This window comes from Dendrobium catenatum, unplaced genomic scaffold (assembly GCF_001605985.2).
Source record: "Dendrobium catenatum unplaced genomic scaffold, ASM160598v2 fragScaff_scaffold_1220, whole genome shotgun sequence".
NCBI lineage: Eukaryota > Viridiplantae > Streptophyta > Magnoliopsida > Asparagales > Orchidaceae > Dendrobium > Dendrobium catenatum.
Window position 1 is genome coordinate 4,417,784 of NW_021319682.1, and position 24,280 is coordinate 4,442,063.

General features: G+C 34.1%; 3 protein-coding genes across 4 annotated transcripts in view; all 3 read left to right on the forward strand.

Moving 5' to 3' along the window:
- The first annotated feature begins 437 nt into the window (after positions 1-437).
- On the forward strand, positions 438-5,954 carry LOC110100316 (tetraketide alpha-pyrone reductase 2-like). Its single transcript, XM_028699200.1, is given in 6 exon segments — positions 438-744; positions 832-998; positions 2,587-2,775; positions 3,558-3,720; positions 3,800-3,989; positions 4,938-5,954. Coding segments are annotated over 6 exon segments (957 nt in total). The 5' UTR covers positions 438-638; the 3' UTR covers positions 5,080-5,954.
- Positions 5,955-6,584: 630 nt separating this feature from the next.
- LOC110100314 (serine/threonine-protein kinase rio2) lies at positions 6,585-15,376 on the forward strand. The gene is made up of 13 exons (XM_020827760.2): positions 6,585-7,151; positions 7,244-7,290; positions 7,374-7,444; positions 7,545-7,658; positions 7,773-7,948; positions 8,039-8,127; positions 8,264-8,381; positions 10,927-11,000; positions 11,143-11,190; positions 12,597-12,768; positions 13,550-13,678; positions 13,967-14,068; positions 14,784-15,376. Exons 1-13 carry the CDS (start codon positions 7,068-7,070, stop codon positions 14,997-14,999), a joined length of 1,440 nt encoding a protein of 479 aa, XP_020683419.1. The 5' UTR covers positions 6,585-7,067; the 3' UTR covers positions 15,000-15,376.
- A 5,668-nt stretch (positions 15,377-21,044) lies between these two features.
- Positions 21,045-24,280, forward strand: part of LOC110100303 (DNA ligase 4) — a 51,726-nt gene continuing 48,490 nt past the window's right edge. For both annotated transcript variants that reach the window (XM_020827747.2, XM_028699201.1), the window contains exons 1-2: positions 21,045-21,524; positions 21,605-21,696. In XM_020827747.2, coding sequence (XP_020683406.1) covers positions 21,189-21,524; positions 21,605-21,696 — 428 coding nt within the window. In that variant the 5' untranslated portion in view covers positions 21,045-21,188. The remainder of the gene's footprint in view (positions 21,525-21,604; positions 21,697-24,280) is intronic.

Below are 24,280 nucleotides of genomic sequence, written 5' to 3' on the forward strand. Positions count from 1 at the left end.
AAAAAAATTGAGTTAAAAAATGCTAATTTAATAGATATTCAAAACTTATATACTATATGTGAAATGGACGAACATTAGTTCGGCTAATCTTAGGTTTCGTTTGGGACGGCTTTTTTATTGCTTTCTAAAATGGAGTTTTAGTACAAAAATAAAAAAAAATTGTACTTAAACTCCGTTTTAGAAATCAATAAAAAAGCCGTTCCAAACGAAGTCTTAAGCTGCTTCAAACGCTAGAGAAGTATAAACAAAATAAATAAAAAATCACGTGACTCACCTGACTCAGCTCTTAACGTCTCACCCTATTACTCAGTACGCTAATAATTAATTAATTAAGTATTCTATTGCTAACTAATTCTTTAATTATAATCTACACTGTTAATTATTTAATTAATTATTAATTTGTTTAATTAGGCCTCTCTAGGATTTTCTTCATCTCTCATGATGTTTGACTTCAGTCTTCGGTTCGGAAGTCACGACGGGACACGCCGCGAAGTTAACGATCTTTCACCCCTTTCGCTCGCTTCTTCGGCTAAATCCCGTAAATCCGCTAAACTATCGGATTTTCCTGATTCCGGGATTTAGTTAATTACTCAAATCCTGCTCAAATACTGCTTAAATCCTGCATCCAAACAGCCCCAATGCCGGAGTATTGTGTCACCGGAGGAACCGGATTCATAGCGTCCTACCTGGTGAAAGAGCTTCTATCCAGAGGCTACCATGTTCGAGCCACAGTTAGAAACCCAGGTGCTTCTCTTTCTATCTCATTTTCTATAACTCACTGTAATTTTGCCTTGTAAGTTTAATAGATTGTGACCATGGAGATATAAGCAGGAGATGAGGAAAAGGTTGGATTTTTATGGAGTATGGATGGAGCAACGGAGAGGTTGAGATTGATGAAAGCTGATCTATTGGTGGAGGAGAGCTTTGATGAGGCTTTTGACGGTGTTGATGGAGTCTTCCACACTGCTTTTCCTGTTTTCACCAGCGGAAATATTGAGGTAATTATAAACTGAAACTATATGTTTGCATATCAGTATAAAAGGATTGAGAAGGAATTATGAGTTCTCATTTATGATTTTTGTTTTGGGGATTGAAGTTGTATTCGCATATTTTCTTTTTAGGAGATTTACGTCTACATGAATTCTTATGCATTTAGATACATGTTTGTTTTGGTTAGAGTTTAAGTCTTTTATGTGGGATTTAGATGTCTGGTTGGTGAAAAAGAAAAATACTGTAAGATATGAAAAGTATTTGATTGGTTTTAAGGTCTTAACTTATGTGTTATTAATAAAATATCATGATGAATTATTAATGAATATATGTGTGCAAATCAATTATGATTATCCTCTTGTTGTGATTATTTTCCTAGAAAAAAAGTAAGAAACTCGGCAATATCTTCTCCAAAAATTATCATTTACATGGTTCACAAATTTGCAGGCAATTCATATAACAATTATCATACCAACATCATAATATAGTTATGAAGCCTAGCTTAATAATCCAACACTTGTATCTAACAAGCAAAGAACAATACATAAATTAAAGTACATTACATGATTCCATCTAAATTTTTTGAAGTGTATAATGTAATATTAATTATAGTAATCAATTGTGTAATTTGTCATATTCATAATCTTACTATGAAGGAGGTAAAATAATCAATAATGCAAATAATATGGAACTTGTTGGTGAATCTACCTTTATTTGAATTCAATTGTTGTGCTAGATTGGTATAGTAATTGATTGCATAGACTCCCCTTCTCTCTCTCATATTTCTTCTTTTTAATTATCCCAATCTCCAAATAGCTCTAATTTATAGAAGTTTCATGCAACTCATTCAAGGTCTAAACTCAACGTCGACAAATATCTTATATTGCATTCAGCATGAAAAAGAGAAGATTGAGGAGTCATAAAGTTTCTTCCCTATCGTTGGGATAAGATAAAGATGAGACATAGCTCAATATTAACTAACATATCATATTGCATTCAACATCATGAAAGGGAGGAGAGTGAGGAGTCATAAAGATTACTCCATTTTGTTGGAGTAGGCTAATGATGATAATAATAAACTAAATAATCTCATATTTTTATATGGTTTCATCAATTAAAACTTTTGCAAGCATATATATACACTCAAAATGGATATTAGAAAACATAACACTTTTGATTTTAGGGGTTATTTGGTTTGAAGTAAAATAGATGTAAAGTATTCAAAATATAAGAGTTTTGAAAAATTGATGTTTGGTTGGAAGCAAATGGAACTCATAATAAAATTTTCATGAATTCCAAACTTACCCTATAGGTCATTTGTGATGCATTCAAACTCAGCCTATTTGGTCGACTTCTAAGTACACTACAAGATGCCGCCACTACCGCCCACCTATATCCACTAGCTACCGTTGTCACCCCTGACAGTCAGATGCTGCTTGCCGTCAAACTTTATGTTTTATTCATTTTACTTTAAACCAAATACAAAAAACAATATCCAACATTTGTTTTAAAATATTTTAAATACTATATTCTTTTTTCTATTCATTCTTTTTTCAGCAAACCAAACAGGTACTTACTATATAACAATTAGTGCAGGAATCTCTGATTGACCTAGCCATTAAAGGCACCATTGATGTGCTCAAATCATGTGCTAAATTCAGCTCAGTCAAGCGTGTTGTGCTCACCTCTTCCTGCTCTGCTATAAGATATCGTAATGATTCTACTCTTGTTTCTCCACTGAATGAATCACATTGGAGCGATACTGAATACTGCAAGAGATATAACGTATGTCTACTTCTTTCTTATTTCAACTTTTTGTTTCATTTCATTGACAGAAATAGCTTTGCTTGGGGCCTTTTTAACTTCCTTCATAGTAAAAAAAAAGGCAGGAAAAAGTTGTTTGTTTGGATGAGTAAAAAAAACAATTATACCGCTTTTCCTAAAATTTGCTTTAAAAATGGAATTTTTGAAATGACAGAATAGAAACTTTGATTGAGGACCCTTTAGGGGTGATTGCAGTTGCTTATAAAAGTAGCTATAGAATTGTTATGAGAAAAAAAATATACTTTTTTAAAATTATTGTGAATTTTATAGTTTTTTTAATCGGGCAACAAGTTTTTTTATAGCATCCTTGCTTTTAGAAGATTTATTTATAAAAAATTACTTCACATCATGAAATTTTTTTAATAATAGTATGAAAGCTATAATCAAATAGAAATGTATTAGCTCTCTACAAAATAAGACAACTATATACTGTCCCAAATTGGCCCTTAAAAATGTAGCTTTTAAAATATCCTAGTAGCAAAAATTGAAAAACATAAGCACATAAGGACTTTGGCTATATCTATTGTCATTTGCAGCTATGATTTGGATGAAAAGTAATGCACAGTCTTTTTCATTTTTTCAAAAATGCTTTATAAATTTTACTTTTGCGAAATCAGAAAGGATATTATGGTTGAGAAAACTAAATTTTAAGAAGTCCAAAAAATAAACATAGAAAAGTATAAGCTACCTCAAATGAAGGGTGTTAAAATACCTTTATCTTGTATGGTATCATTCAATTGCAGCTATGGTAGGCATATGCGAAGACACTAGCTGAAAAGGAAGCTTGGAGACTTGTAGAGGAATATGGCACAGATCTTGTAGTTGTGAACCCATCATTTGTCGTTGGTCCTTTGCTAGCACCCCATCCCACAAGCCCTCTCCAAACGATACTGTCTATAATGAAAGGTTAACACAAATATAGATTACAACTATGTTAAGCTCTGATACTATTTGTAATATTCAAATGACATTATCTATAATGCAGGAGAATATGCTTTATATCCAAACAGGACATTAGGATTTGTTCATATTGATGATGTTGTTTCTGCTCACATACTTGCAATGGAGGATAGTAGAGCTTCGGGAAGGTTGATTTGTTCAAGCAGTGTTGCACATTGGTCAGAGATTATACAAATGTTGAGGGCCAAATATCCATCTTACCCAATTCCCAGCAAGTAAGAATCTATGAGATTGTTTAATCTTGTTATGATGGTGTGGTGCTCTTAGGGTGAGTTTGGTGTGATGAATAGGGATTTTAGCGCATCTTTGACGTTTTTTTAGATTATCACACAACTCACAATGCATGCCTGCCTCATCTTTTTTTGTATGCGGGCAAGTGGGCACCCATGTGTGGATGATTTGGGATACATGGGGCTAATGTGTCGTGCAGTCATGTGTGGCTTTGATCGTAATCTTTTTAGTTTCACTACTAATTCTACAAACAACTGCAGTCATTCAAAGGGGTTGTTTGGTAGCACTCAGGATTTGCTTTAAGTAGAATTTCGTAAATCCTCTAAATCTAGATTTCGGAAATCTTGAGTGACCTAAATCCTGAAAACTGTTTGGTAACATTCATGATAAATCCTATTAAATCTCGTGTGACTGTTTGTCTATAGAATGGATTTAAAGAGCTCTCGAGCCAACGGATTTTGCAAATCCAACAAAAAATAGGATTTCGGAAATTTTGGATTTAGCACGAAAAGGCTGAAGTTTCCGTCTACGGTGGCTTTCGGCTTTCATTTGCCATGAGATTTGGTTTTGCATTTTAGACCGTTTGGCTGGATTTTGCTCAAATCCGCTTCAAATCCTTCCTAAATCCTGCTACCAAACAGCCCCTAAATATACCTTTATTTCTGCAACTATTGTGAGCAAAGCATAGTTTTTGAAAGTTATTGTCATTATTATAATTTTTTTCTCACCATAAAAAGTCAACTAACTTTATCGCCTACTATATTCTAGCAGATTATGTGGTAAAACTCCCAGCTATAAATATTTCTAGAAAAAACAAATAATAAAGTTATAGCTAAACAAATGTGTGTCAGCACTGTAAAATAAAATTATGAAAAACTTGTTCCAACCATAATACTACTTGCTGAACTGACCAAGGAAAAATATGAATGTAGGTGTGATGAGAAGCAAGGAGATAGTAATCCACACAGCATGAATACCAACAAGGTGGAGGACTTGGGGCTCAAATCTTTTAAGACCATCACCGAGATGTTTAATGATTGCATCCAAAGTTTCCAAAAGAAAGGCCTTCTATGAGAAATATATTGAGGATCTTTATTGGTCACACTCTATTTATAAATGAATATTATATTCCATGTGAATAAGAATTATGTGGTGTAATAGAAAATCATCAAGATGATGAAGGTCAAAATTACATGAGTCCAAGCAAGAAGATCTTAGATCTATCCTAAAGAGTCCAACAAAAGGGCTATTTTGAAGCCCAATCAAGGAGTTATTATTTGAGTTTTAATATCTAAACTTTATGAAATAATTATAAATGCAATATTTCTATTAAAGCGAGTGAAAAATTAGAATGATTGAAAAAATATTTAGAAAATAAAGGGATTTAAATTAATAGAATAGACTTTGTATATATGATATATAATTTTAGTGGATAAGATATTAGCAACTATCAATCAATATTATTAAAAAATAAAATTATATCCAAGTATGATAGGTTAAAATGGAGAAATGTCAAGAGTGGATTATGTGATAATATGATATTATGATGACTAAAATATAAAATTTAAAAATTTATTATTAAGCTCATGATGTGGTAAGGATTATGTATCATTTAATCATATATATAATGTTATTATATAGTCCTAAAATAATAAAAGTTGTGTTCTCTTAATCAGTCAACACTCTCACAATTGGGCTTTGTAAACCAGCCTCCATTTCATCCTGTATCGCCAGTTTTGCTTAAAAAAATGGCACACATGGAACCTTTAATTCTATGGCACTACTCATGAAAGTAGCTTAGCTATCCTAGGCATTAAACTTTATGAATAAGTTTAGGGTATTATGCATTTGATGCCTCTGATCATTGGCTTATTTGATAGAACTGTATCTGGGGCTCCAACAATTTCGAAGAAACTTCAAATGGAATCAACTACTTTATGGTTTGATTAGTCTTTCACCTCTGTATTTGGGGAAATTATTCTGTGCGGTGTCTGGACTGGGTGAACTGTCTGGATTTACTGCGTATTTTATGAATATTTATTGTGTATTTTTCAAATACACATTAAATACTCACAAAATACACATTTGTGAGTATTACTGAGTATTTTGTATGTATTTGTTGAATATTTTGTGAGTTTTTAATGAGTATTTGCTGATTTGTTGTGTATTTTGTGAGTATTTATTGTGTATTTGAAAATACACAGTAAATACTCACAAAATACGCAGCAATCCAGACGATTCTTTCAATATAGACTCCACGCAGAATAATTTCTCCTATACCTGAGTCGAATGAATGACAAACATGTCAGCATGACTATACTCTCACTTTCTTTTGACTTTGCCCCACTTAGACATAGTTAGCCCTAATTATTAATTATTAATTATAATTATTAACTAATTATTATAAACAATGAAATTAGAATCAAGCTAATTATCAATTAATCTTTTTTTAATATCATCAATTAATTTAAGTAATTAATTATTATTAATTAACGTTATATTTTAATTAATTTTAATTAACATGATTAAACTAAATTAATTTTTATGTTTATCAGTTATCACTGCCTTCCAATAGCCGCAGGTTTGTTTAGGGCTGCTTTTCCTCATCTACGGCTGTTCGTTGCTATTCGACTTCGCTTGAACGAGTAGCCAAATAACTTCTTCGCCTTCTTCGACGACGTTCCTTCCTATCGGATCCGAAGTCACACCTCGTCGCCGTTCTCACGGGAGCTTGCTCGTTGCGAAGGCAGCGATCTTGCTTCCTTTCGCGCGCTTCTTCGGCCAAATCCCGTAAATCCGCCGAACTCGCGGATTTACGGCAAAAAGAGGGAAACGGAGGATTTAACTCGCTGTGAGATCTAACAGTTCCCTAAATCGACTTAGCATAAATTGTGTATGCAAACAGCCCCAAAGTCCTGCTACTGAGCAGCAGCCTCTTCGTGTGCACTGCCCAGGACTCGGTCAGCCATTTAGCACGAACCACCCGAGCCACCTCAACCGCATAAACCCTTGCCAATTTCTTTTCATCGGCTCTGCGACGATTACTTCCTTCTCAGCTCACAATGAAGCTCGATGTGGACGCTTTGAGGTATCTATCCAAAGAAGATTTCAGAGTCTTAACCGCCGTCGAGATGGGGATGAGAAACGTAACTTCTATTTCACTATCTAATTTTTCGTGTACCGTTCAGTGCTGTGTGTGTGTATTCTATTTTTCTCATTCTTTTTAATATGTTTTTAGCATGAAATTGTTCCCGCGGAGCTTGTTGAGCGGATTGCCGGCCTCAAGTAAATTCTTTCCTTGTAATTCAATTGATTTGATGCTTTGGAGAACTTGATTGAGATAATTTAACCAAAACCTGTAACCACAGGCATGGGGGAACATACAAGGTATTGAGGAATCTTCTAAAGCATAAGCTTGTACATCATGACTCCTCAAAATGTGAGGCATTCGGTGTCCCTTGCTAAACTGTTATTCGGATTATGAATTTCATTTCGTAGTGCGTAAGAATGTAATTTTTGCCTCGATTTTTTTTGCGCAGACGATGGGTATCGGCTGACCTACCTTGGATATGATTTCCTTGCAATCAAAGCACTTGTCAATCGTGGAGTATTTTCTTCTGTTGGCAGGCAGATAGGTGTTGGAAAGGAATCTGGTATTTATTTCTTTTGTGATATATTCATTTTCTTTAGCTGTTTTTTTCAAAATTGGGTTTCTTATCGTTTGACGATGTTGCAACTGTATGTTATGCTTTGTTCTATTATGAAAGATATATTCGAGGTTGCCACTGAAGATGGAACGATTCTGGCTATGAAGCTGCATAGGTTGGGTAGGGTTTCTTTCAGGGCTGTGAAATCTAAGCGTGACTACTTGCTGCACAGAAGGAGCTATAACTGGCTATACTTGTCAAGGCTTGCTGCTCTCAAAGAATTCGCCTTTATGAAGGTGAATTTTTTTGTTAAAAAAAAAAAAACTTTAGGCACTAGGATTACTTGTCCCGTTCAAGCTATTTTTTATATAAATTTTCTGTCATAGGCTTTGGGAGAGCATGAATTTCCTGTTCCTCGTGCTGTGGACTGCAACCGGCATTGCGTTGTAATGTCTCTTGTCCAAGGTTACCCATTGTAAGTTATGATGTTTTGTTTAGAATTTAAAATGCTTAATGTTTTTACGAGAGGAGATATTTATTTGAAATCTATGTATTTTCCAACATTGTGGCATTTTGTCACTAATTTTTTTATTTCTAAATTTTGATTGCAGAGTGCAAGTGAAGCAGCTACAAAATCCTGACGAGGTTTTTGAGAGAATTATTGGTCTTGTTGTTCGTTTGGCAGAGCATGGGCTTATTCATTGTGATTTTAATGAATTTAATATCATGGTACCTATGCTATGCTGATATTTAATTATTAAATTATGCTTTAAAGGTTTACTATTTTTTTATTTGTCATCCTTTTCTCCTTTACCTATATTGATACTACTAAAGTACCGCTTGATTATCCTAAATTTCTATTATTTTTCTTGTTTCTTGTTGTTCAACACTGTCCAATTTTAGATTGGCATCTAATTTGGGAAAGGGCGGGCAATATTGAAATTACATTCTATCAGTGATGTCAAACCAATGAGAAGAACCATTATTGCGAATGTACACCTTCAAGGATGAGAGATATATAAGAGATTTAGTTAGGAAAGTCTTTCAAGAGGAATGAGAAAGGCTTCTCCTAGTGGGAGGTGACTAATAGATCTCCAAAGTGGACAAGGGGGTTGTTAAATCTCAGTCGTCCCTTAGCAGATTGATTCCACGGCTAGGATGGGGATCCGTGGAAGGCTCACCTGGATCATGGCGATTCCTTTCCATAGTTAAGTGGATGATTTAGGAAGGATTATATTAGAGCAATTCAGGATTATGTAATTGATTTATTTCTTTATTAGATATTTTATATAGATTTACAAATAGGGATATATTTGTGCAATAAAGTTAAGCTTTTTCCTCTCAAATCTCCGAATTCAACAAGGGTTTTGCAAATTTCCAAGTTTAGCGGGAGCAATTTGAATTCATAATGTAAAACTAGTTCATGTTTAAGCCATGCACTATTGCAAAATGTGCACAATAAAAAAAAAAAAAAAACTAGCCATTAAACCATGAATAAACTAATAAGCAAAATAGGTTGTTTTAGTTAGAGAGCTTGCAATCAGTAACCAACCTCTCAACTTTATTGCATAACCCATAATGAGATAGTAGAATGGATTTTCAAGTATGTTTAGAATTTTTCTATAGGTTTTCTATTGACCTATCGATCAATTAATGGTATTTAAAGTAATGCTTTAGATGATTTTATCACTTTGTTTTTCTTATTTTCCTGTATTGTGTTTCCTAAATCTTTGAGAGGAAGGAATTTGAATTGTAATGTAAAAATAATTTATGCTCAAGTCATGCACTATTGTAAAATTTGTAAAGAAGAAGAAATAGCATGAAGCCGCAAAAGAACAAATAAGAAAAATAGGTTGGTTTAGTCGGAGAGGCTGTGATTAGTAGCCAAACTCACGAGGTTGTTGCATATGCTCACAATGTGAGGCTAGAATGGATTCAGAAAAAATTTAAAGATCTATTTACTAGGATTTCTATTTATCTAACAATCAATTAAAGGCATTCTCGCATTGTTTAATGTTTTAGATGATTTTTTTACTCCAAACATCTTATTTCTTAAGTCCCCCTCAAATTGAAGGGAAAATTCTATAAGATTGTCATTAAACGTATAATGCTTTATGTTGCAGAATGTTGGCCATTAAAAGAGAAGCATACTATTAAGTTAAGTGTTGCAGAGATGAGGATGCTCATGTGGATTTTGACTTTACTCTTAGAGATATGATACAATATGAGCATATATGTGAAAAGGTTGGAGTAGCTCTAGTGGAAGATAAGATTAGAGAGAGTCGCCTTAGATGGTTTGGTCACATAGAATGGTGGCCTTCCGATGACCCAGTTAGAAAAGTAGATGTATTAGATTTGACTTATGTTAAGAAAAGCAGTGGTAAATCTAAAAAGACTTCGTTAGAAAATATTAGAAATTACCTTTCCTTATTAGATTTAGATGAGAATTTAACTTTTAATAGGATATAATGGAGAAAAACGATTCATGTAGCCGATCCCACATAGTGGGATAAAGGCTTGATGTTGTTGTTATTGTATTCATCTTATTTCTTGCTAAACCAACTGGAAAACTTTCTTTTTAACTCCTTGTCGGATTTCCATAACTCTCATTTTCTTAAGTTACCCTTCACAAGTAGCAATTGGCTTGCTATTTTTCTTGCATGGTTTCACACTGTGCACTAAACAATTAGTTGTTATTGAGAAATTGATACCAAACAACAATGATATGTAACCAGTAATAGGTAGCAGCCACTAGTGATAATTAACAATGAGCAACAATCAATCAACAACACACATAGCTAGCAAAAGAATTAATACGGAACTAGCACTTGCAAGCAACAGAACAACTTAGAATGACTACTATACAATTGCTATAGTACCCATCCACTTGAGATCTATTTTTTCTACTTTGCTGAGATATGGAGAAGGAATTTGGATAGAGAAAGAAATGTAATGTTTTTGGGATATATTTTAAATTTTCAATTGATTCATTGCAGAATTTCAAACCTTTAAATGGACAATTGTAATTGAGTATGTATCTTATCCATTCCTGAACCAAATCCTCAAACAATAAGTCCTTTTCAATAATAGCAACTTAGATATTTTAAAAAAAAAATATTGTAGCACCATATTTTTTATATTTTATGCAATGAACTTGCTTCTTACATGCTTTTTTTTCATTGCTTCCATACATATATAATTGTTTTTTAGAGTTTAATTTTTTTAGCATTAGATACTGGTATGCATACATTTGACGTCAATTATGCTCTTGTAGATTGATGATGAAGAGAAGGTCACCATGATTGATTTCCCTCAGATGGTGTCGGTTTCCCATCGTAATGCACAAATGTAAGTTGTATTTTCCTTTTTTGCTTTGTTAAAATTTCTTTAGGAGGATTGTATCTGTGATTAACTTTAAGCCATGTGCCAGTATGGGAAGTTTTTTTTTTTCCCCTTTCATAAGCAATGGCTGAAGGAATCTATCTTTCAGGTACTTTGATCGAGATACTGACTGCATTTTCAAGTTTTTCAGTAAAAGGTTTGTAGCACTGGATTTAATATTGTTTTATTATCTTTTGATGTTGAGCTGATCTTATTTAGTTTATGATTCATGTGGTTTCTTCTTGAGCATGCATGCTTTGTTGTGGCATTTTACACATTTACGATATTCACTGTTAATTTTGAAGAGACTAACTTTAAGCATCGTTACTGATAGAGAATTAAAATGCCAAGTACCTTTTTACCATAATTTTACACGCTTTGTATTTTATTTCCTTTTTCTATTATCTTAAGAAGATATCTAGCATAAAAATTTATTTTTGGCTTATGAATCCATCATTTCTGATCATATTTAATATATTTGTCTCGTTTCTAGTTATATTTAAGATTGATTATTGATTACATATTTATTTTTTAATATCTATTTATTGATCATATTTTAGTTATACGAGTATTGTAGGATTATTTATCAATTGTATATTAATTAATTTGTTTTTCCTATTCTATAAACACTTCTCACTATATTAATCTGTCATTAGCCTTTTAGCTTCACCAGTCACTCTATCTTTTCTCATTCCGCTCCCACCCAAAATCATAGAACCCTTCTACCCCACCCCGACCCAAGCTTTTTCGAGGCTTGACTAGGAGAAGAAATCGACGGGAGCTTAGTCTAGCTTTGCTAATGGAAGTATGTGAATCACAAAGCCCTTAAATCCTTTAAACTCAAGAACTTTCTTGATTTCACAAAACCAGCATAAGAGTTACCATATAGTTGCTCTGATTACCTTTTTTTTTGAGAATTTAGGTTGTGAATTAAGCAAGTTTTCATTTGCTTTACTTATTTTTTCCAATACGTTAATTGATCATTTTATGATTTGTTAAGATGTCTGAGGTCTTGTTTTGATGCGAAGAAGTCTAAGAGCAAATGCGTTTGTTGCTCCAATACGTTAATTGATCATTATCTTATTCAATTCGCGTAAAGTAGTTATATAATAATTTCAATTTTTTTGATTGTTTGTTTGCTTAGATTTGTAAAATTATTTGTTAATAACTTAATATGAAAAAGCCAAGTATTTGTTTGAATTTTTAGCTTATTGAGGTTGTTGAAGTAATTGTTTAATTAATTTAGATAAACCAAGTATAATTATTGCAAAATTTAAACAAGTTAAGTATGAACATACATGTGAAAACTTGGCTTAAGCTCAACCGAACATGAAAATCTTATAATATGACCAAGCCAGTCTAATATATGAAATAATAGGCTAGGCTAGGCTCGATTACAGCCCTACTTGACTGTTATTATGAATTTTAGCTTACTATTCAGTTATGACAAAATGTATATATTTTAGTTTTTAATGGATTATGTCTTCATTATGAGTTCATTCTCTCTTTTCATGTGAATTCCTGGCAATGACTGTACTCACAATTCTTGTTTTTCTTTTCAAGGTTTCACCTTTCTTTTCATTATGATAAAAAAGATGGTTCTGATGATTCCGGTTCTGATTTGGAAGAGGATGGTAGGCCATCATTTTGGTCCATAGAGAAGTCTACTGGTTTCTTGGACAAAGAACTTGCAGCAAGTGGCTTCACAAGAAAGGATCAAGATGAAATTGAGAAGGTACACATGTGTTGAAGGATTTTTTTGGATTAATTTCAACTTTGTTTTTTAATGTGCAACCTGAACCCTATAATTTGATGTTGCCGGTCGATTGTTCCATTTTGTGTAGTTAGATGAGGCTGCTAATTTTCGTTGTTTTTCAATATTCGATGCCCCTTCAGTGTGTGAAAGTTTTGATATAAGGCTACTAATGGTATTGCTTACGTGACATAATACCACCTTATTAGTGGATTTTTAGTGAGCAAATATATTACAGAGTTTAATATTCAACCAAATTAATATTCATTAGTTGAAGAATATAGGGTTTATGATAGAATTAAGGGTCAAGAAAAGTTAAAAGATTTGTGACCTCATTAAGTTTGTCACTTGACTGTGTGGAAGTTTTGAAATATGAGCTGCTAATGGTATTTCCTACGTGGCATCATACCACTAGGCACCTATACTTGGTTTTTAGATGATCCCTTCTACATATAAAATACCTTTAGTTTGTAAAGTTTATTTTTGCCTGCACGTGACATAATTCTTCATTTACCCAAATATTCTCACATAGGTCAACCTTTCTTTTTCTCTATCACACTTGCTGTAAAGTATAAACATGACCATCTATTTTTTTTTCACCTTATTAGAAGCCCCCTAGTTTCCCATTCTTAGACTTCTCTGTGTAAGCCATCATGATCTGATCTTTTCTTGATCTCACTTCTTTCATTTCCTAAAAATTGGTTGTAACTTTGCATTTTTCATGCTTAATATTATTGGAAAATGATTTACAATATTATTCCAGTTTATTGAAGGAGATGTGCGGGAAACAGTGACCTCTGATGATGAAGATTGTGCTAATGAAAACCAAGCAGATAATGATGTTGCCAATGCTATTGTTAATATTTTACCTTGCTTGCAGTTGGTAGAGAAGGTATTACCGAGTTTCAAATGATTTTTCTTCTTGAGGTCTTGTTTATAAGCTTTATTTAGAATCTCAAGTAGCGCTGCACTTCAGTATTCTTCTCATGAGAATCACAAAAATTTATCTTTAACGGGTAATGTAGCTTAAGACTAGATTAACTATGTCTTTTTGGCTTAATTTTTTGGAATTTTGCTATAATAAGGTGGCCTTGGAGGCAGCTTTGTTAGCAAGTTCATCCTGTTTACATCTCGACTCAACATTTTTCTCTTTAACTAATATATTCGGAATCTTCTATAGGAGGCCTCATTAGATCGTGAAAATGGGGATAATACAGATGAGCATCCTGATATTTCGGTTACCAAAGAACCTAAAATTGCAGAAATTATTCACATTGGTGATGTAAGTTGCATTCCTTTTTCCCTAGTCATGTATTTATACCGGTCCTCTTCATATCAAACCATCATTACCCTGTAAATTGGCAATGTCTCTCAGGATCTCTTTATGACTATAACATTTATATATTTGCAATTTCTCATTCTACTTTTTTGTCTTGTGTTGTTTAGATTTTCTGTTAATGTTTTGATCTGAAATCATAAAACAAAGAAGGATTAAAGGGCTGTTTGAGTCAATCACCCAATTAGACAACATAGTAGGAGAGGTATGAACATGTGCCGCCAGTACCCCCATGCTAGATTGTGGCCTAAGCCCACTAACCTTGTCAAACTAGGGTTCTGGCCTCATCTCAGGGATAAATTATTACGTACGGTCCGTGCGGAGTCTGGATACATCCGGATTCCAAGAAGAACGCGACATGTGTTCTTATGCATAGTGTGTATAACTGTGCACTGCACAAATTACAAAATTATATACAACGTATACAAATTTATATACATATTATATTCAAACTTGTACGCATGTATAAGGGCAAGTTTTACATTTGTATTAAAGTTCGGACGCAACTCTACGTCCGGATTCCGCACGCTATAATTTCTCCATCTCAGGATGCACTGTCCTGTCCTTGAAACTTTGCTATGACTAGGTCTTGCCCCATAGTGACAGCCCTAAAAAATTTTTGATCTTCTAACCCTAAAAAATTTGGTTGCTCTTGTTGCAGGAGATTAATGGTTCTGATGATGATTGTGGCACTGGTTCCGAAGATGGTATTCCTGTCCTAACAAAGCGTTTAAACAGACAGAGGCAGCGAGCTGTGGCGGCTGCTCGAGGTGGTCGGAAGGCTGTAGTTTCAAGGAATTCTTACAAGGATAAGGGTGGCAGCAAATCATCTCACAACTCTAAACTACAACGGCAGTCCTGCAAATTATACAGCTAAACAAACCAGCATAATTGTGTTTCTGGAGAAATTATTCTGTGCAAAGGTCGGACACAGAATGCCGTCCGGAAATTAACTAGATAGCATCATATCAACGGTACCGAGCAGTATTGAGCCGAGCCACAGTATCAAGGGAGGGGTGACATGCCACATTCTAGTTAGTCTCCAAATAAGTCTCCGGATGACGTTTGACGTCTGCACAGAGTAATTTATCCCATTTCTGAAGAGTTACAGTAATCCATTTTGATTGTACTTGGTATGATTATTGAGAATTTAGTGCATCAATTGGCTTATATATTTTTTCGTAAGTGTTTATTTTATGATTTCTTAAAGTTTAGGAGATCATTTCCATTCAATGTTAGTAAGTATTTATTTTATATTATAGATTGCATCATTATCTTCCCAAATATATTGTGGAGATCTGTTGTGTTTTGTTTGTGATTGCTTTCTGCGTAAGCTTTATTTTGAACTTGAAGATAACTCCAAGATTTAGGCCTTCTTGAGCTCATATTTGTGATTGCATCATTATCTTCCCAATGAAAGTTGTGCTCGAGTTCGTGAGAGGAGCAAAGGGGAAAATGATACAGGCCATTTGAGTCGAGGTAAAGCAAGTCATTTGGGAGTGGTCTCCGTTTGGGTCTGCGATATGATATTGTAGCTAGAGTTGAAAAAATTTTAAGAATGTTATTGTGAAAATTAGTAAGAAAATTATTCCGAACAAAGCCTAAAGCATATTCTTGCATGTTAAATCATAGAATTGTTAGGTCTTATTTTTCATAAAAACAATGCTAATTTTCTTATGTAAATTGATCATCCACATTTAAATTTTCTTTAAAATGAGTGTAACACAAAAAAATTCAATTAAAATGTATATTACACATATATCAAAATAAATAAAATACTTTTAATATCTATTTCAACAAAAAAATTTAATCAAAAAATTATATAACTATTTTTTATGAATATATTACATGTATTAAAAATCTTGAGTGTAATTATAATTTGTACCTCTTAACTCTTATTTTTTTTATTAAAAAATATTTTAATATCTTATATTGAGAACCGGGCTGGCTCAATGCTCAAGAAGAAGAAAAAAGTGAGAAAACAGAGAAAGAAGAGAGATGTAACATGAAAGTAGAAAAAGTTTATTATCTCACTTAATCTCTGAACATTACATAACTAGCTATAAATACATAAAGTAATATACAATACAACAGCAGACAACTTAACATAACCGGTACCTATAGTACTAATATGAATACACTAACATATATCACTTGTAGAATGTATTTAGACATATAAGCTTATGTACTTTTTTCAATAAATTAACTTCCAAAATCATTACTTTAAGATTAGGACCTTTGTTGCCGTGTATGATCTCTCTAAATCAAACTGCTTTTGTAAAAGGTAGATTGATATCGGATAATATTCTTATGGCCCAGGAATTGGTTAATGATCTTAACATAAAAACTAGAGGGGGCAACATGTTTTTTAAGCTTGATATTTCTAAAGCTTATGATAACATATCTTGGGAGTTTATTTATAAAGTTTTAGAGCTTTTTGGGTTTTCTAATCAATTTATAAGGTTTATTAGAAATTTTGTGGACAATGTTTGGTTTTCCGTTTTACTTAATGGTTGTTCTAATGGCTTCTTTCATCCTAAACATGGGATTAGGCAAGGGGACCCATTGTCTCCTTCTCTTTTTATTATAGCCATGGAATACTTTTCTAGATGCATTAATTTTATATTTGAGAAGTATCCGTCCATGTATTACTTAAATAAAGATGGATTTCCTATATCTCATTTTTGTTTTGCAGATGATTTCATGATATTTTGTAATGGTGGATTAAACCATATTAAGAAAATTAAAAGTTTTCTTAATAATTTCTTTTTGGAAAGTGGTTTATCTATAAATGACCTGAAAAGTTCTTTCTTTACTTCTAAACATTTCACTTTAGCTAAGATAAATATAATTTCTTATATTACCAATTTTGTTCATCAAAGTTTACCTTTTAAATATTTAGGTGCTCCGATTTTTAGAGGTTTAAAGAAATCTCACCTTTTTGATGAAATTATTAAACAAATTACTGATAAAATTTCTTCTTGGGAATTTCATTTTTTTTCTTATGGTGGTAGATTAACTGTTCTAAAGAGCATTCTTAATTCTATGGCTTTTCATTTATTCCAAGTTATTCAACTCAATTTTGCTACTGTTTTAAGATTAGAGAGAATCCTTAATAAATTTTTTTGGGGTTCTAGAAATGATATTACTAGAATGCATTGGACCTCTTGGAGTAAGCTTTGTGGCTCTTTATATGAAGGAGGTCTTGGTTGTAAATCTATCTCTGATTCTATTATTGTTTCATCTATGAAAATGTGGTGGAATTTTAGGAAAAATGAAAATCTTTGGGCTTCTTTTATGAATTATAAGTATTGCAAAGGTAAACATTCCTTATGTTGTTACTATAAGCATGGTGGCTCTTTAATTTGGAAAAGGCTTTGTTAAATAAAGAATATTATGGAACCTCTTATAGCTTGGGGGTCTTAATTCTGGAAACTGTTTTTTTTTTGGCAAGACAATTGGCTTTTTTAAGGTTCTATTGAATCCCTTCTTTCTACTGTTTCTTATTCGGCTATTAAAGTAAAGAATTTTTTTCATATCAATACTTGGGATATGCAAATCTTGCTTGATCTGATTCATTAGCACTAAAATTTTTAATCTTTCTTTGGATAATCAAAGAAAATATCATATTCTTTTTAAACTATCTTATAATGGTAACTTTGTGTTTAAAGTTGCTTGGGATTTCATTATAAAAAAGAAAGATATTTCTATGGCTTTCAAAAGTATTTGGAGCAATAACATTCCTACATCCTATTCTATTTTAGTTTGGAGAATAATAAAAGGTTTTATTCCTGTTGATACTATTCCTTGGAAGAAAGGTTTCTATCTTCCTTCTAAGTGCTATTGCTGTTATCATATAGAAGACATCAATCATGTTTTTATTAATGGCCCCATTGCTGCTAGAGTTTGGATTTGGTTTGATAATTTTTTTAATACCAATTATTTTAGTAGTCATTTATCTTTTAATCATTTTCTAACTGTTATTTGTCACAATACTACTTTGGGACATATAAAAGTTGTTACTGCTCTCTCTTATTTGGTTCTTATGGATTGAGAGAAATGATGCTAAACATAGGAATGTTACTATGAATCATAATCGAATAATTGCTAGAACCAAAGAGAAAATTAATAGCCTTTATAAGGTTAATTTGATTCATCAAAAGCAATTTTGTGGCTTTAAATTTATAGCTAAAAAGTTAAATGCTAATATCTTTGAAAACCTTCATGAAGAAAGTTTCAAATATGTTATTTGGAAGAAACCTAGTATTCACTATATTAAAGTTAATACTGATGGTTCTGTTTCTAAAGACTATTCTGGTTGTGGGGGTATTCTAAGAAATGACAAAGGTAACCTAGTGGTGGCTTTTTCTTCTCCTCTTAGTAATTGCTCTATTTTATTTGCTTAACTAATTACGATTTTTAAAGCCCTTCAAATTTGCTTATCTTTTGGATACTTTAAAATTTGGATTGAAGTTGATGCTATGTTAGTTATTAACAGTATTTTTTCTGATCATAATGACAATTTTGATACTTTTTATGTTTTAAAAGACATCAAAAAAATGTTCTCTCATTTGGACTATAAATTTTCTCATATTTGGAGAGAAGGAAATTCTGCTGCTGATTTTTTAGCTAAAACTGGAGCTAGATTGAATCAGTTTACTTTATTTCATCAACATAATATACCCCTTTTATTAAGGGTATAATTAATCTTAATAAATGTGGGTTACCATATATTCGAATATAATTGATAGTTTGGCTATGATGTTTAGTTTAATCAATTTATTATGGAAGTTTAATTTGCCTTTTCTCTTTGAAGTTGCTGTTTGGGATAGCTGGATGGTGGATTTTTTAGCTTATTTATCTTGGTTCAATACCTATTCTACTATAACTGATATGGGTTTTATTTGCTATTTGGTTAATCAAAGCTTAGTTAAATTCTGGAACAATTTGTTTTTATTCTAAAAGCATTCATTTGAGATATTTGGTATTCTATTTCTTCCATAATATAATTTTTAGAATTATTAATTTGTTATGGAAGTTTTTTTTGCCATATCTCTTTGAATATTTTGATTGGTTTAGCTGGTTAGTGGCTTCAATAACCAATTGTCTCTATTTTTTCTATGGCTGGAATGGGGCTGTCGGTTATGCTTGGATTGTTGGTATTGGTTTTGAAGAAGATTGGATTGTTTGGATGTTTCTGATGTTTGCTGAATCTATTGCTATCCTAACCAGTTTTTCTTTGAGAAAATTGGTATTTTACTTCTTCTGTAATAAATTTTTTAACCCTGAGCCTTTAAGATACGATCTTGATCTAGTTTTTTATCATGGATTTTATGAATTATTTAACTTCTATGCTTATAAGATTTTTTCAGATACCAAAAAGCTTCCTCAAATTGGTTCTTATTGTTTTTGGAAAAAAGATTTTGCTGAAGATTTGAAGAGTAAAGTTCTAAAGTGTTGGAGATGGAGTTTTTCCTTTCAGTGCTTCCATCATCAATTTCCCCTGGAGTCTTCTGGACCTGTTGATCAAATAGGAGTTCATTTTCATTGTACTTGTATCTAGTTCAGAGACTTATGGCTCATTAGATTTTATTTTCTTTTTATTGTATTTTATTTTCTTCAATGTGTTTTCTTTTCTTTTAGTTGAGCCTTTAGTCTCTCTAAGGACTTTTTGTAATCGCTTATTTTTAATAAACGCGTAAGCCCATCAGTGGGTTTTAATTAAAAAAAAACATATATCACTTGTAGCTCAAGGAAAAAAAAAAATTTAAGGGGGGCACGCGCCCCCCCTTGCCTATAGTACAAATATGAATACACTAACCATAGTTAGGGGACGATGGTTGGAAGAACCGTAGTTGGGTGATGGTGGTCATAGGATCGTAATCGGCCGGCGACGGAGGTTGGAAAGACTGTACTTGGGTGAATGTGGTTGGAAGGACCATAGTCAGGCGATGACGATTGTAGGGACTATAGTCGAATGACAATGATTGGAAGGATCATAATCAGACAACGCTGGTCGGAAGAATCAAAGTCAGATGATGGTGATTGTAAGGATCGAATGGTCGGAAAGAATATAATCGGGCAACAATGGTCAAAAGGTTTGTTGTCGGGCGATGATTGTGAGAAGAACCATAGTCGGGTGATGGCAGTCGGAATGACTGTAATCAGTGGGCGATGGTGGTCGAACACGCTGTAGTCGGGCAACGATGGTTGGAGGTACCGTATACAGGTGACGGTGATCGGAAGGACCGTAGCCAGACAATTGTGGTCGAAAAGATCGCAGTCGGGCAACTGTGGTTGGAAATGACCAGTTCTACGGGCAACAGCAGTCGAAATGACCATATTCAAGTGACGGTGATTGGAAGGAAGTCCGACATCAGTCGACGACCAGGTGGAAGTTCAATGACATTAAGCAACCTAACGGTGCAAGCTTGAGAAAGCAAGAGAGGTCCTTTGTTTCCATCTCTTCCTTCTCATCCCCTTTGTGAAAAATGAGGGGTTCATTTATAGTTATTTTTTGAGTGACATTGTTAGTAAATATAGAGATTATCAATGACATGTTGGGTGTGTTTAATGGACGACCGATATCAACTCCGTCGATCATGAATTATTTATTAAGCATTTGAGTGCCTTAATGATGTCATAATTTGGCGATCTTAGGCTTTTTGGATTTTTCTCATCGAGCCACTCGATTCGATTATAAGCATGTTATATATGGTTACCATTAGGTCATCTAATTAATTCTCTAAAGCTTCTCAATAGGCTTCTCGCCCTTAATTTGAATTCACTTGGATTCAGATTGGACCTATTTTGATGCCTTTGAATTCGTCTATTTGAGAAGTTCAGTTTGAGAATTAAAAATTTTTTATCAAAAAATTATTTTATAATGCAATAAGAGAGTCTGAATTGATCCCGGGTCAGCCCATGGCGACGTGGTACAGCTTCCCTGCCAAGCATCCTTCCCTCCATTTTTTAGAGCACTTCAGACCAGCACAGCAGTTGAGAAGATCAAGTCAGCTCCAGACTCAGGAGAGAGAGAGAGAGAGCTGTATCGTCTGCGGTGGGGATGACGGACTCCACGGTACGCTTCGGCCTGCTGTGCAGCATGTTCGAGGCGATGGGCCGGGACCGGTCGGCGGTGAAGAAGCGGAACCGGTTTCGGACATTTTTGGAAAGGGTCTACACCGGCCGGGACTACTTCAGTGCTATACGCCTTATCCTCCCTTCCCTCGATCGCGAGCGCGGTACTTACGGCCTTAAGGAGTCCGCTCTCGCAGCCGCGCTGGTGGATGCCCTCGCCATATCCAAGGACTCCGAAGATGCCCTCCGTCTTATCAACTGGCGCAAGGGCGGGGCGCGCACCGGAGCCAACGTTGGAAACTTCGCACTCGTTGCCGCCGATGTACTCTTTTCTCCTCTCTTCCTTGTATATTTATATATTTTTAATTTCATTCTTTGAGTTATCCTGCTCTCTTTTGTCAGATTTTGCAGCGGAGGCAGGGTTCGGCTTCCGGAGGGCTCACGATCAGAGAGGTGAACGACGCGCTTGATCAGCTTTCATTGAGGGAGGGCAGGTACTGGGTTTGCAGCGGATGGGTTTTGCTTCTGCGAGAAGCGATTTTTTTGGCTATAAATTGCGCATTTCTGTTATCTTTGGAGGGGCTTTGATGCGGAGTTCAATTGTGCAGTTAGCGTTGGAAATCCTAACTTCTTTAATTAGTAGAATTCAAGTTGGATGGTTGAAATGGACTGAATGCATCAGGCTTGTTGTGTGATAGAAAAGTCCTCCTCAAACTTAAGCGAAAATTCTATAAGATGGTAGTTAAACCTACAATGCTTTATGGTGCTGAATGTTGGCCATCAAAAGAGAATCATAATATTATATTAAGTGTTGCAGAGATGAGGATGCTCAGGTGGATGAGTGGTTTTACTCTTAGAGTCAGGATACAAAATGAGCACATATGTGAAAAGGTTGGAGTAGCTCCAGTGAAAGATAGGATTAGAGAGAGTCACCTTAGATGGTTTGGTCACATAAAATTGCAGCCTTTTGATGACCCGTTTAGGAAAGTAGATGTATTAAATTTGACTTATGTTAAGCAAGGTAGAGGTAGACCTAAACAGACTTGGTTAGAAAATATTAGAAATGACCTTTCTTTACTAGATTTAAATGAGAATTTAACTTTTAACAAGGTACAATGGAGAAAAAAGGATTCATGTAGCCAACCCCACATAGTGGGATAAAGGCTAGACGTTGTTGTTGTTGATGAAAGGAGGAGAAATTTTAAATTCATAAATTATGAGATTAAACAACTTGTTTTACAATATTAGGAGAATTTTATGTTGGATTGGGAATGAGAGGTTATTTATTTTATGTTTGTTGTAGCATTGTATGACTTTTAATGGCTTTACTTTATTTTTTAATGATATTAATTTAATATTTTATTTTGTGTTAGCATGTTTCTTATTATGTCATATTTTCATTAATTTAATTTTTTGGTTATGAGGCTTCACCTTGCCTCATGGAAAGAAAATGCTTCAATACTTTATTGTATAATTTCAAACCTTGGTTTATGTTATCTTCTTCAATGCCCAGTCAGTCAAAGCACCAAAAAGTCAACTATAGCACAAGTAGAGAAAGGGTTTCCCCCTTACTTTCGAATGCACAACACTACAATACCAATCTCTCTTCTACTCAAATTTAATAATAAAATTGACAACATTAAATCTTGCCAAATTAGTTGCTTATGATGTTCATGTTCAAATGCATTTAAGTTTTTGATAGGAAGATTCACTAGTAGTATAATTTTTTGTGTTAAGATAATTAATGACGAAGTATGGAGAAGAAATGAATGTTTGTCAAATAATTTGCATTGATTTTTTTGGAAAATAGAGGATTGGGTGTCTCAAGAATTAATTTGATAAAAAAATGTGGGCAATTGGCAGGGAAATAGAGAGCAGTGGAAGGATGATGTAGTATCCTGTGAGAGATAAGCACTATCAAGCAAGAAGAACTCAATAGAACAGTAACTGTAACTTCTCTGTATTCTAAAATGAAAATTATCAAGAGTGCTTTTCTTCTATCTTCTATTCCTATAAGTAATAGCAGGAAAAAGATACTGTGATAACTAACTTAAAAAGGACAAGCAGGGCAGCAATTTAATTCCTGAGCTAACAAACTAAAAGCGGTATAACATAAAGTGAAACCAAAGCAGGGCATGTGCACATATTTGGCGGTCCGGTATTCCCCAGCTCCTTCCTCTAATGATGCTCCGCATCATACTCCCCTTGCGCAAAAAGAGCTGGAGCTGCTACTTGACTTTCAACATCAACTGAACCATCATCAGGAAGATGATATGGATAGAGGTCGGACACGTTAAATGTTCTGGGAGTGTTAAAGTCAGCTGGGAGCTGGACAATATATGCATTGTCATTGATACGGTTGGTTATCGGAACGGTCCGAACTTCCTCTTGCTGAGCTTCGAGTAAGTGCCTGTAGGGAACCTTTCCTTTCTCATTCGAACCCAAACGAGATCCCCAGGTTCGAATATCTTCTTCCTTCTGTGAGCATCGACGGCCGACTTATATTGGTCATTGGAACTTTGCAGCTTTAGATGAACCTTAGAAAGCATCTCAGTGAATTGATCAACCCACTCTGAAGCGATTTTGCTCTTACATTTCGGGATCACTGCAACATCAACACAGGTGTTGGGCATTTTTGTATATACAATACTAAAGGGACACATACCCGTAGATCTATTTGGCATCGAGTTGAATGCAAACTCTGCTTGGCCGAGGACTTCATCCCAAGTTTTCGGTTGTTCTTGTATGAGACAGCGGAGTAGATTTCCCAATGTTCGATTCACAACTTCGGTCTTCCCGTCAGTTTGCGGGTGATAAGCGGAACTTAGCTGGAGTTGTGTGCTTAGCCTCTTCCATAATTCCCGCCAAAAATGGATTATAAATTTTACATCTCTGTCGGATGTAAGGCTTCTTGGCACCCCCTGCAGCCTCACAATCTCCCAGAAGAAGAGTTTAGCAATGTTCAAGGCATCAGATGTTTTCTTGCACGCCACAAAATGCGCCATTTTCGAAAATCGATCCACAACTACCATTATAGAATCATTCCCACGTCTCGTACGCGGTAGCCCAAGCACAAAA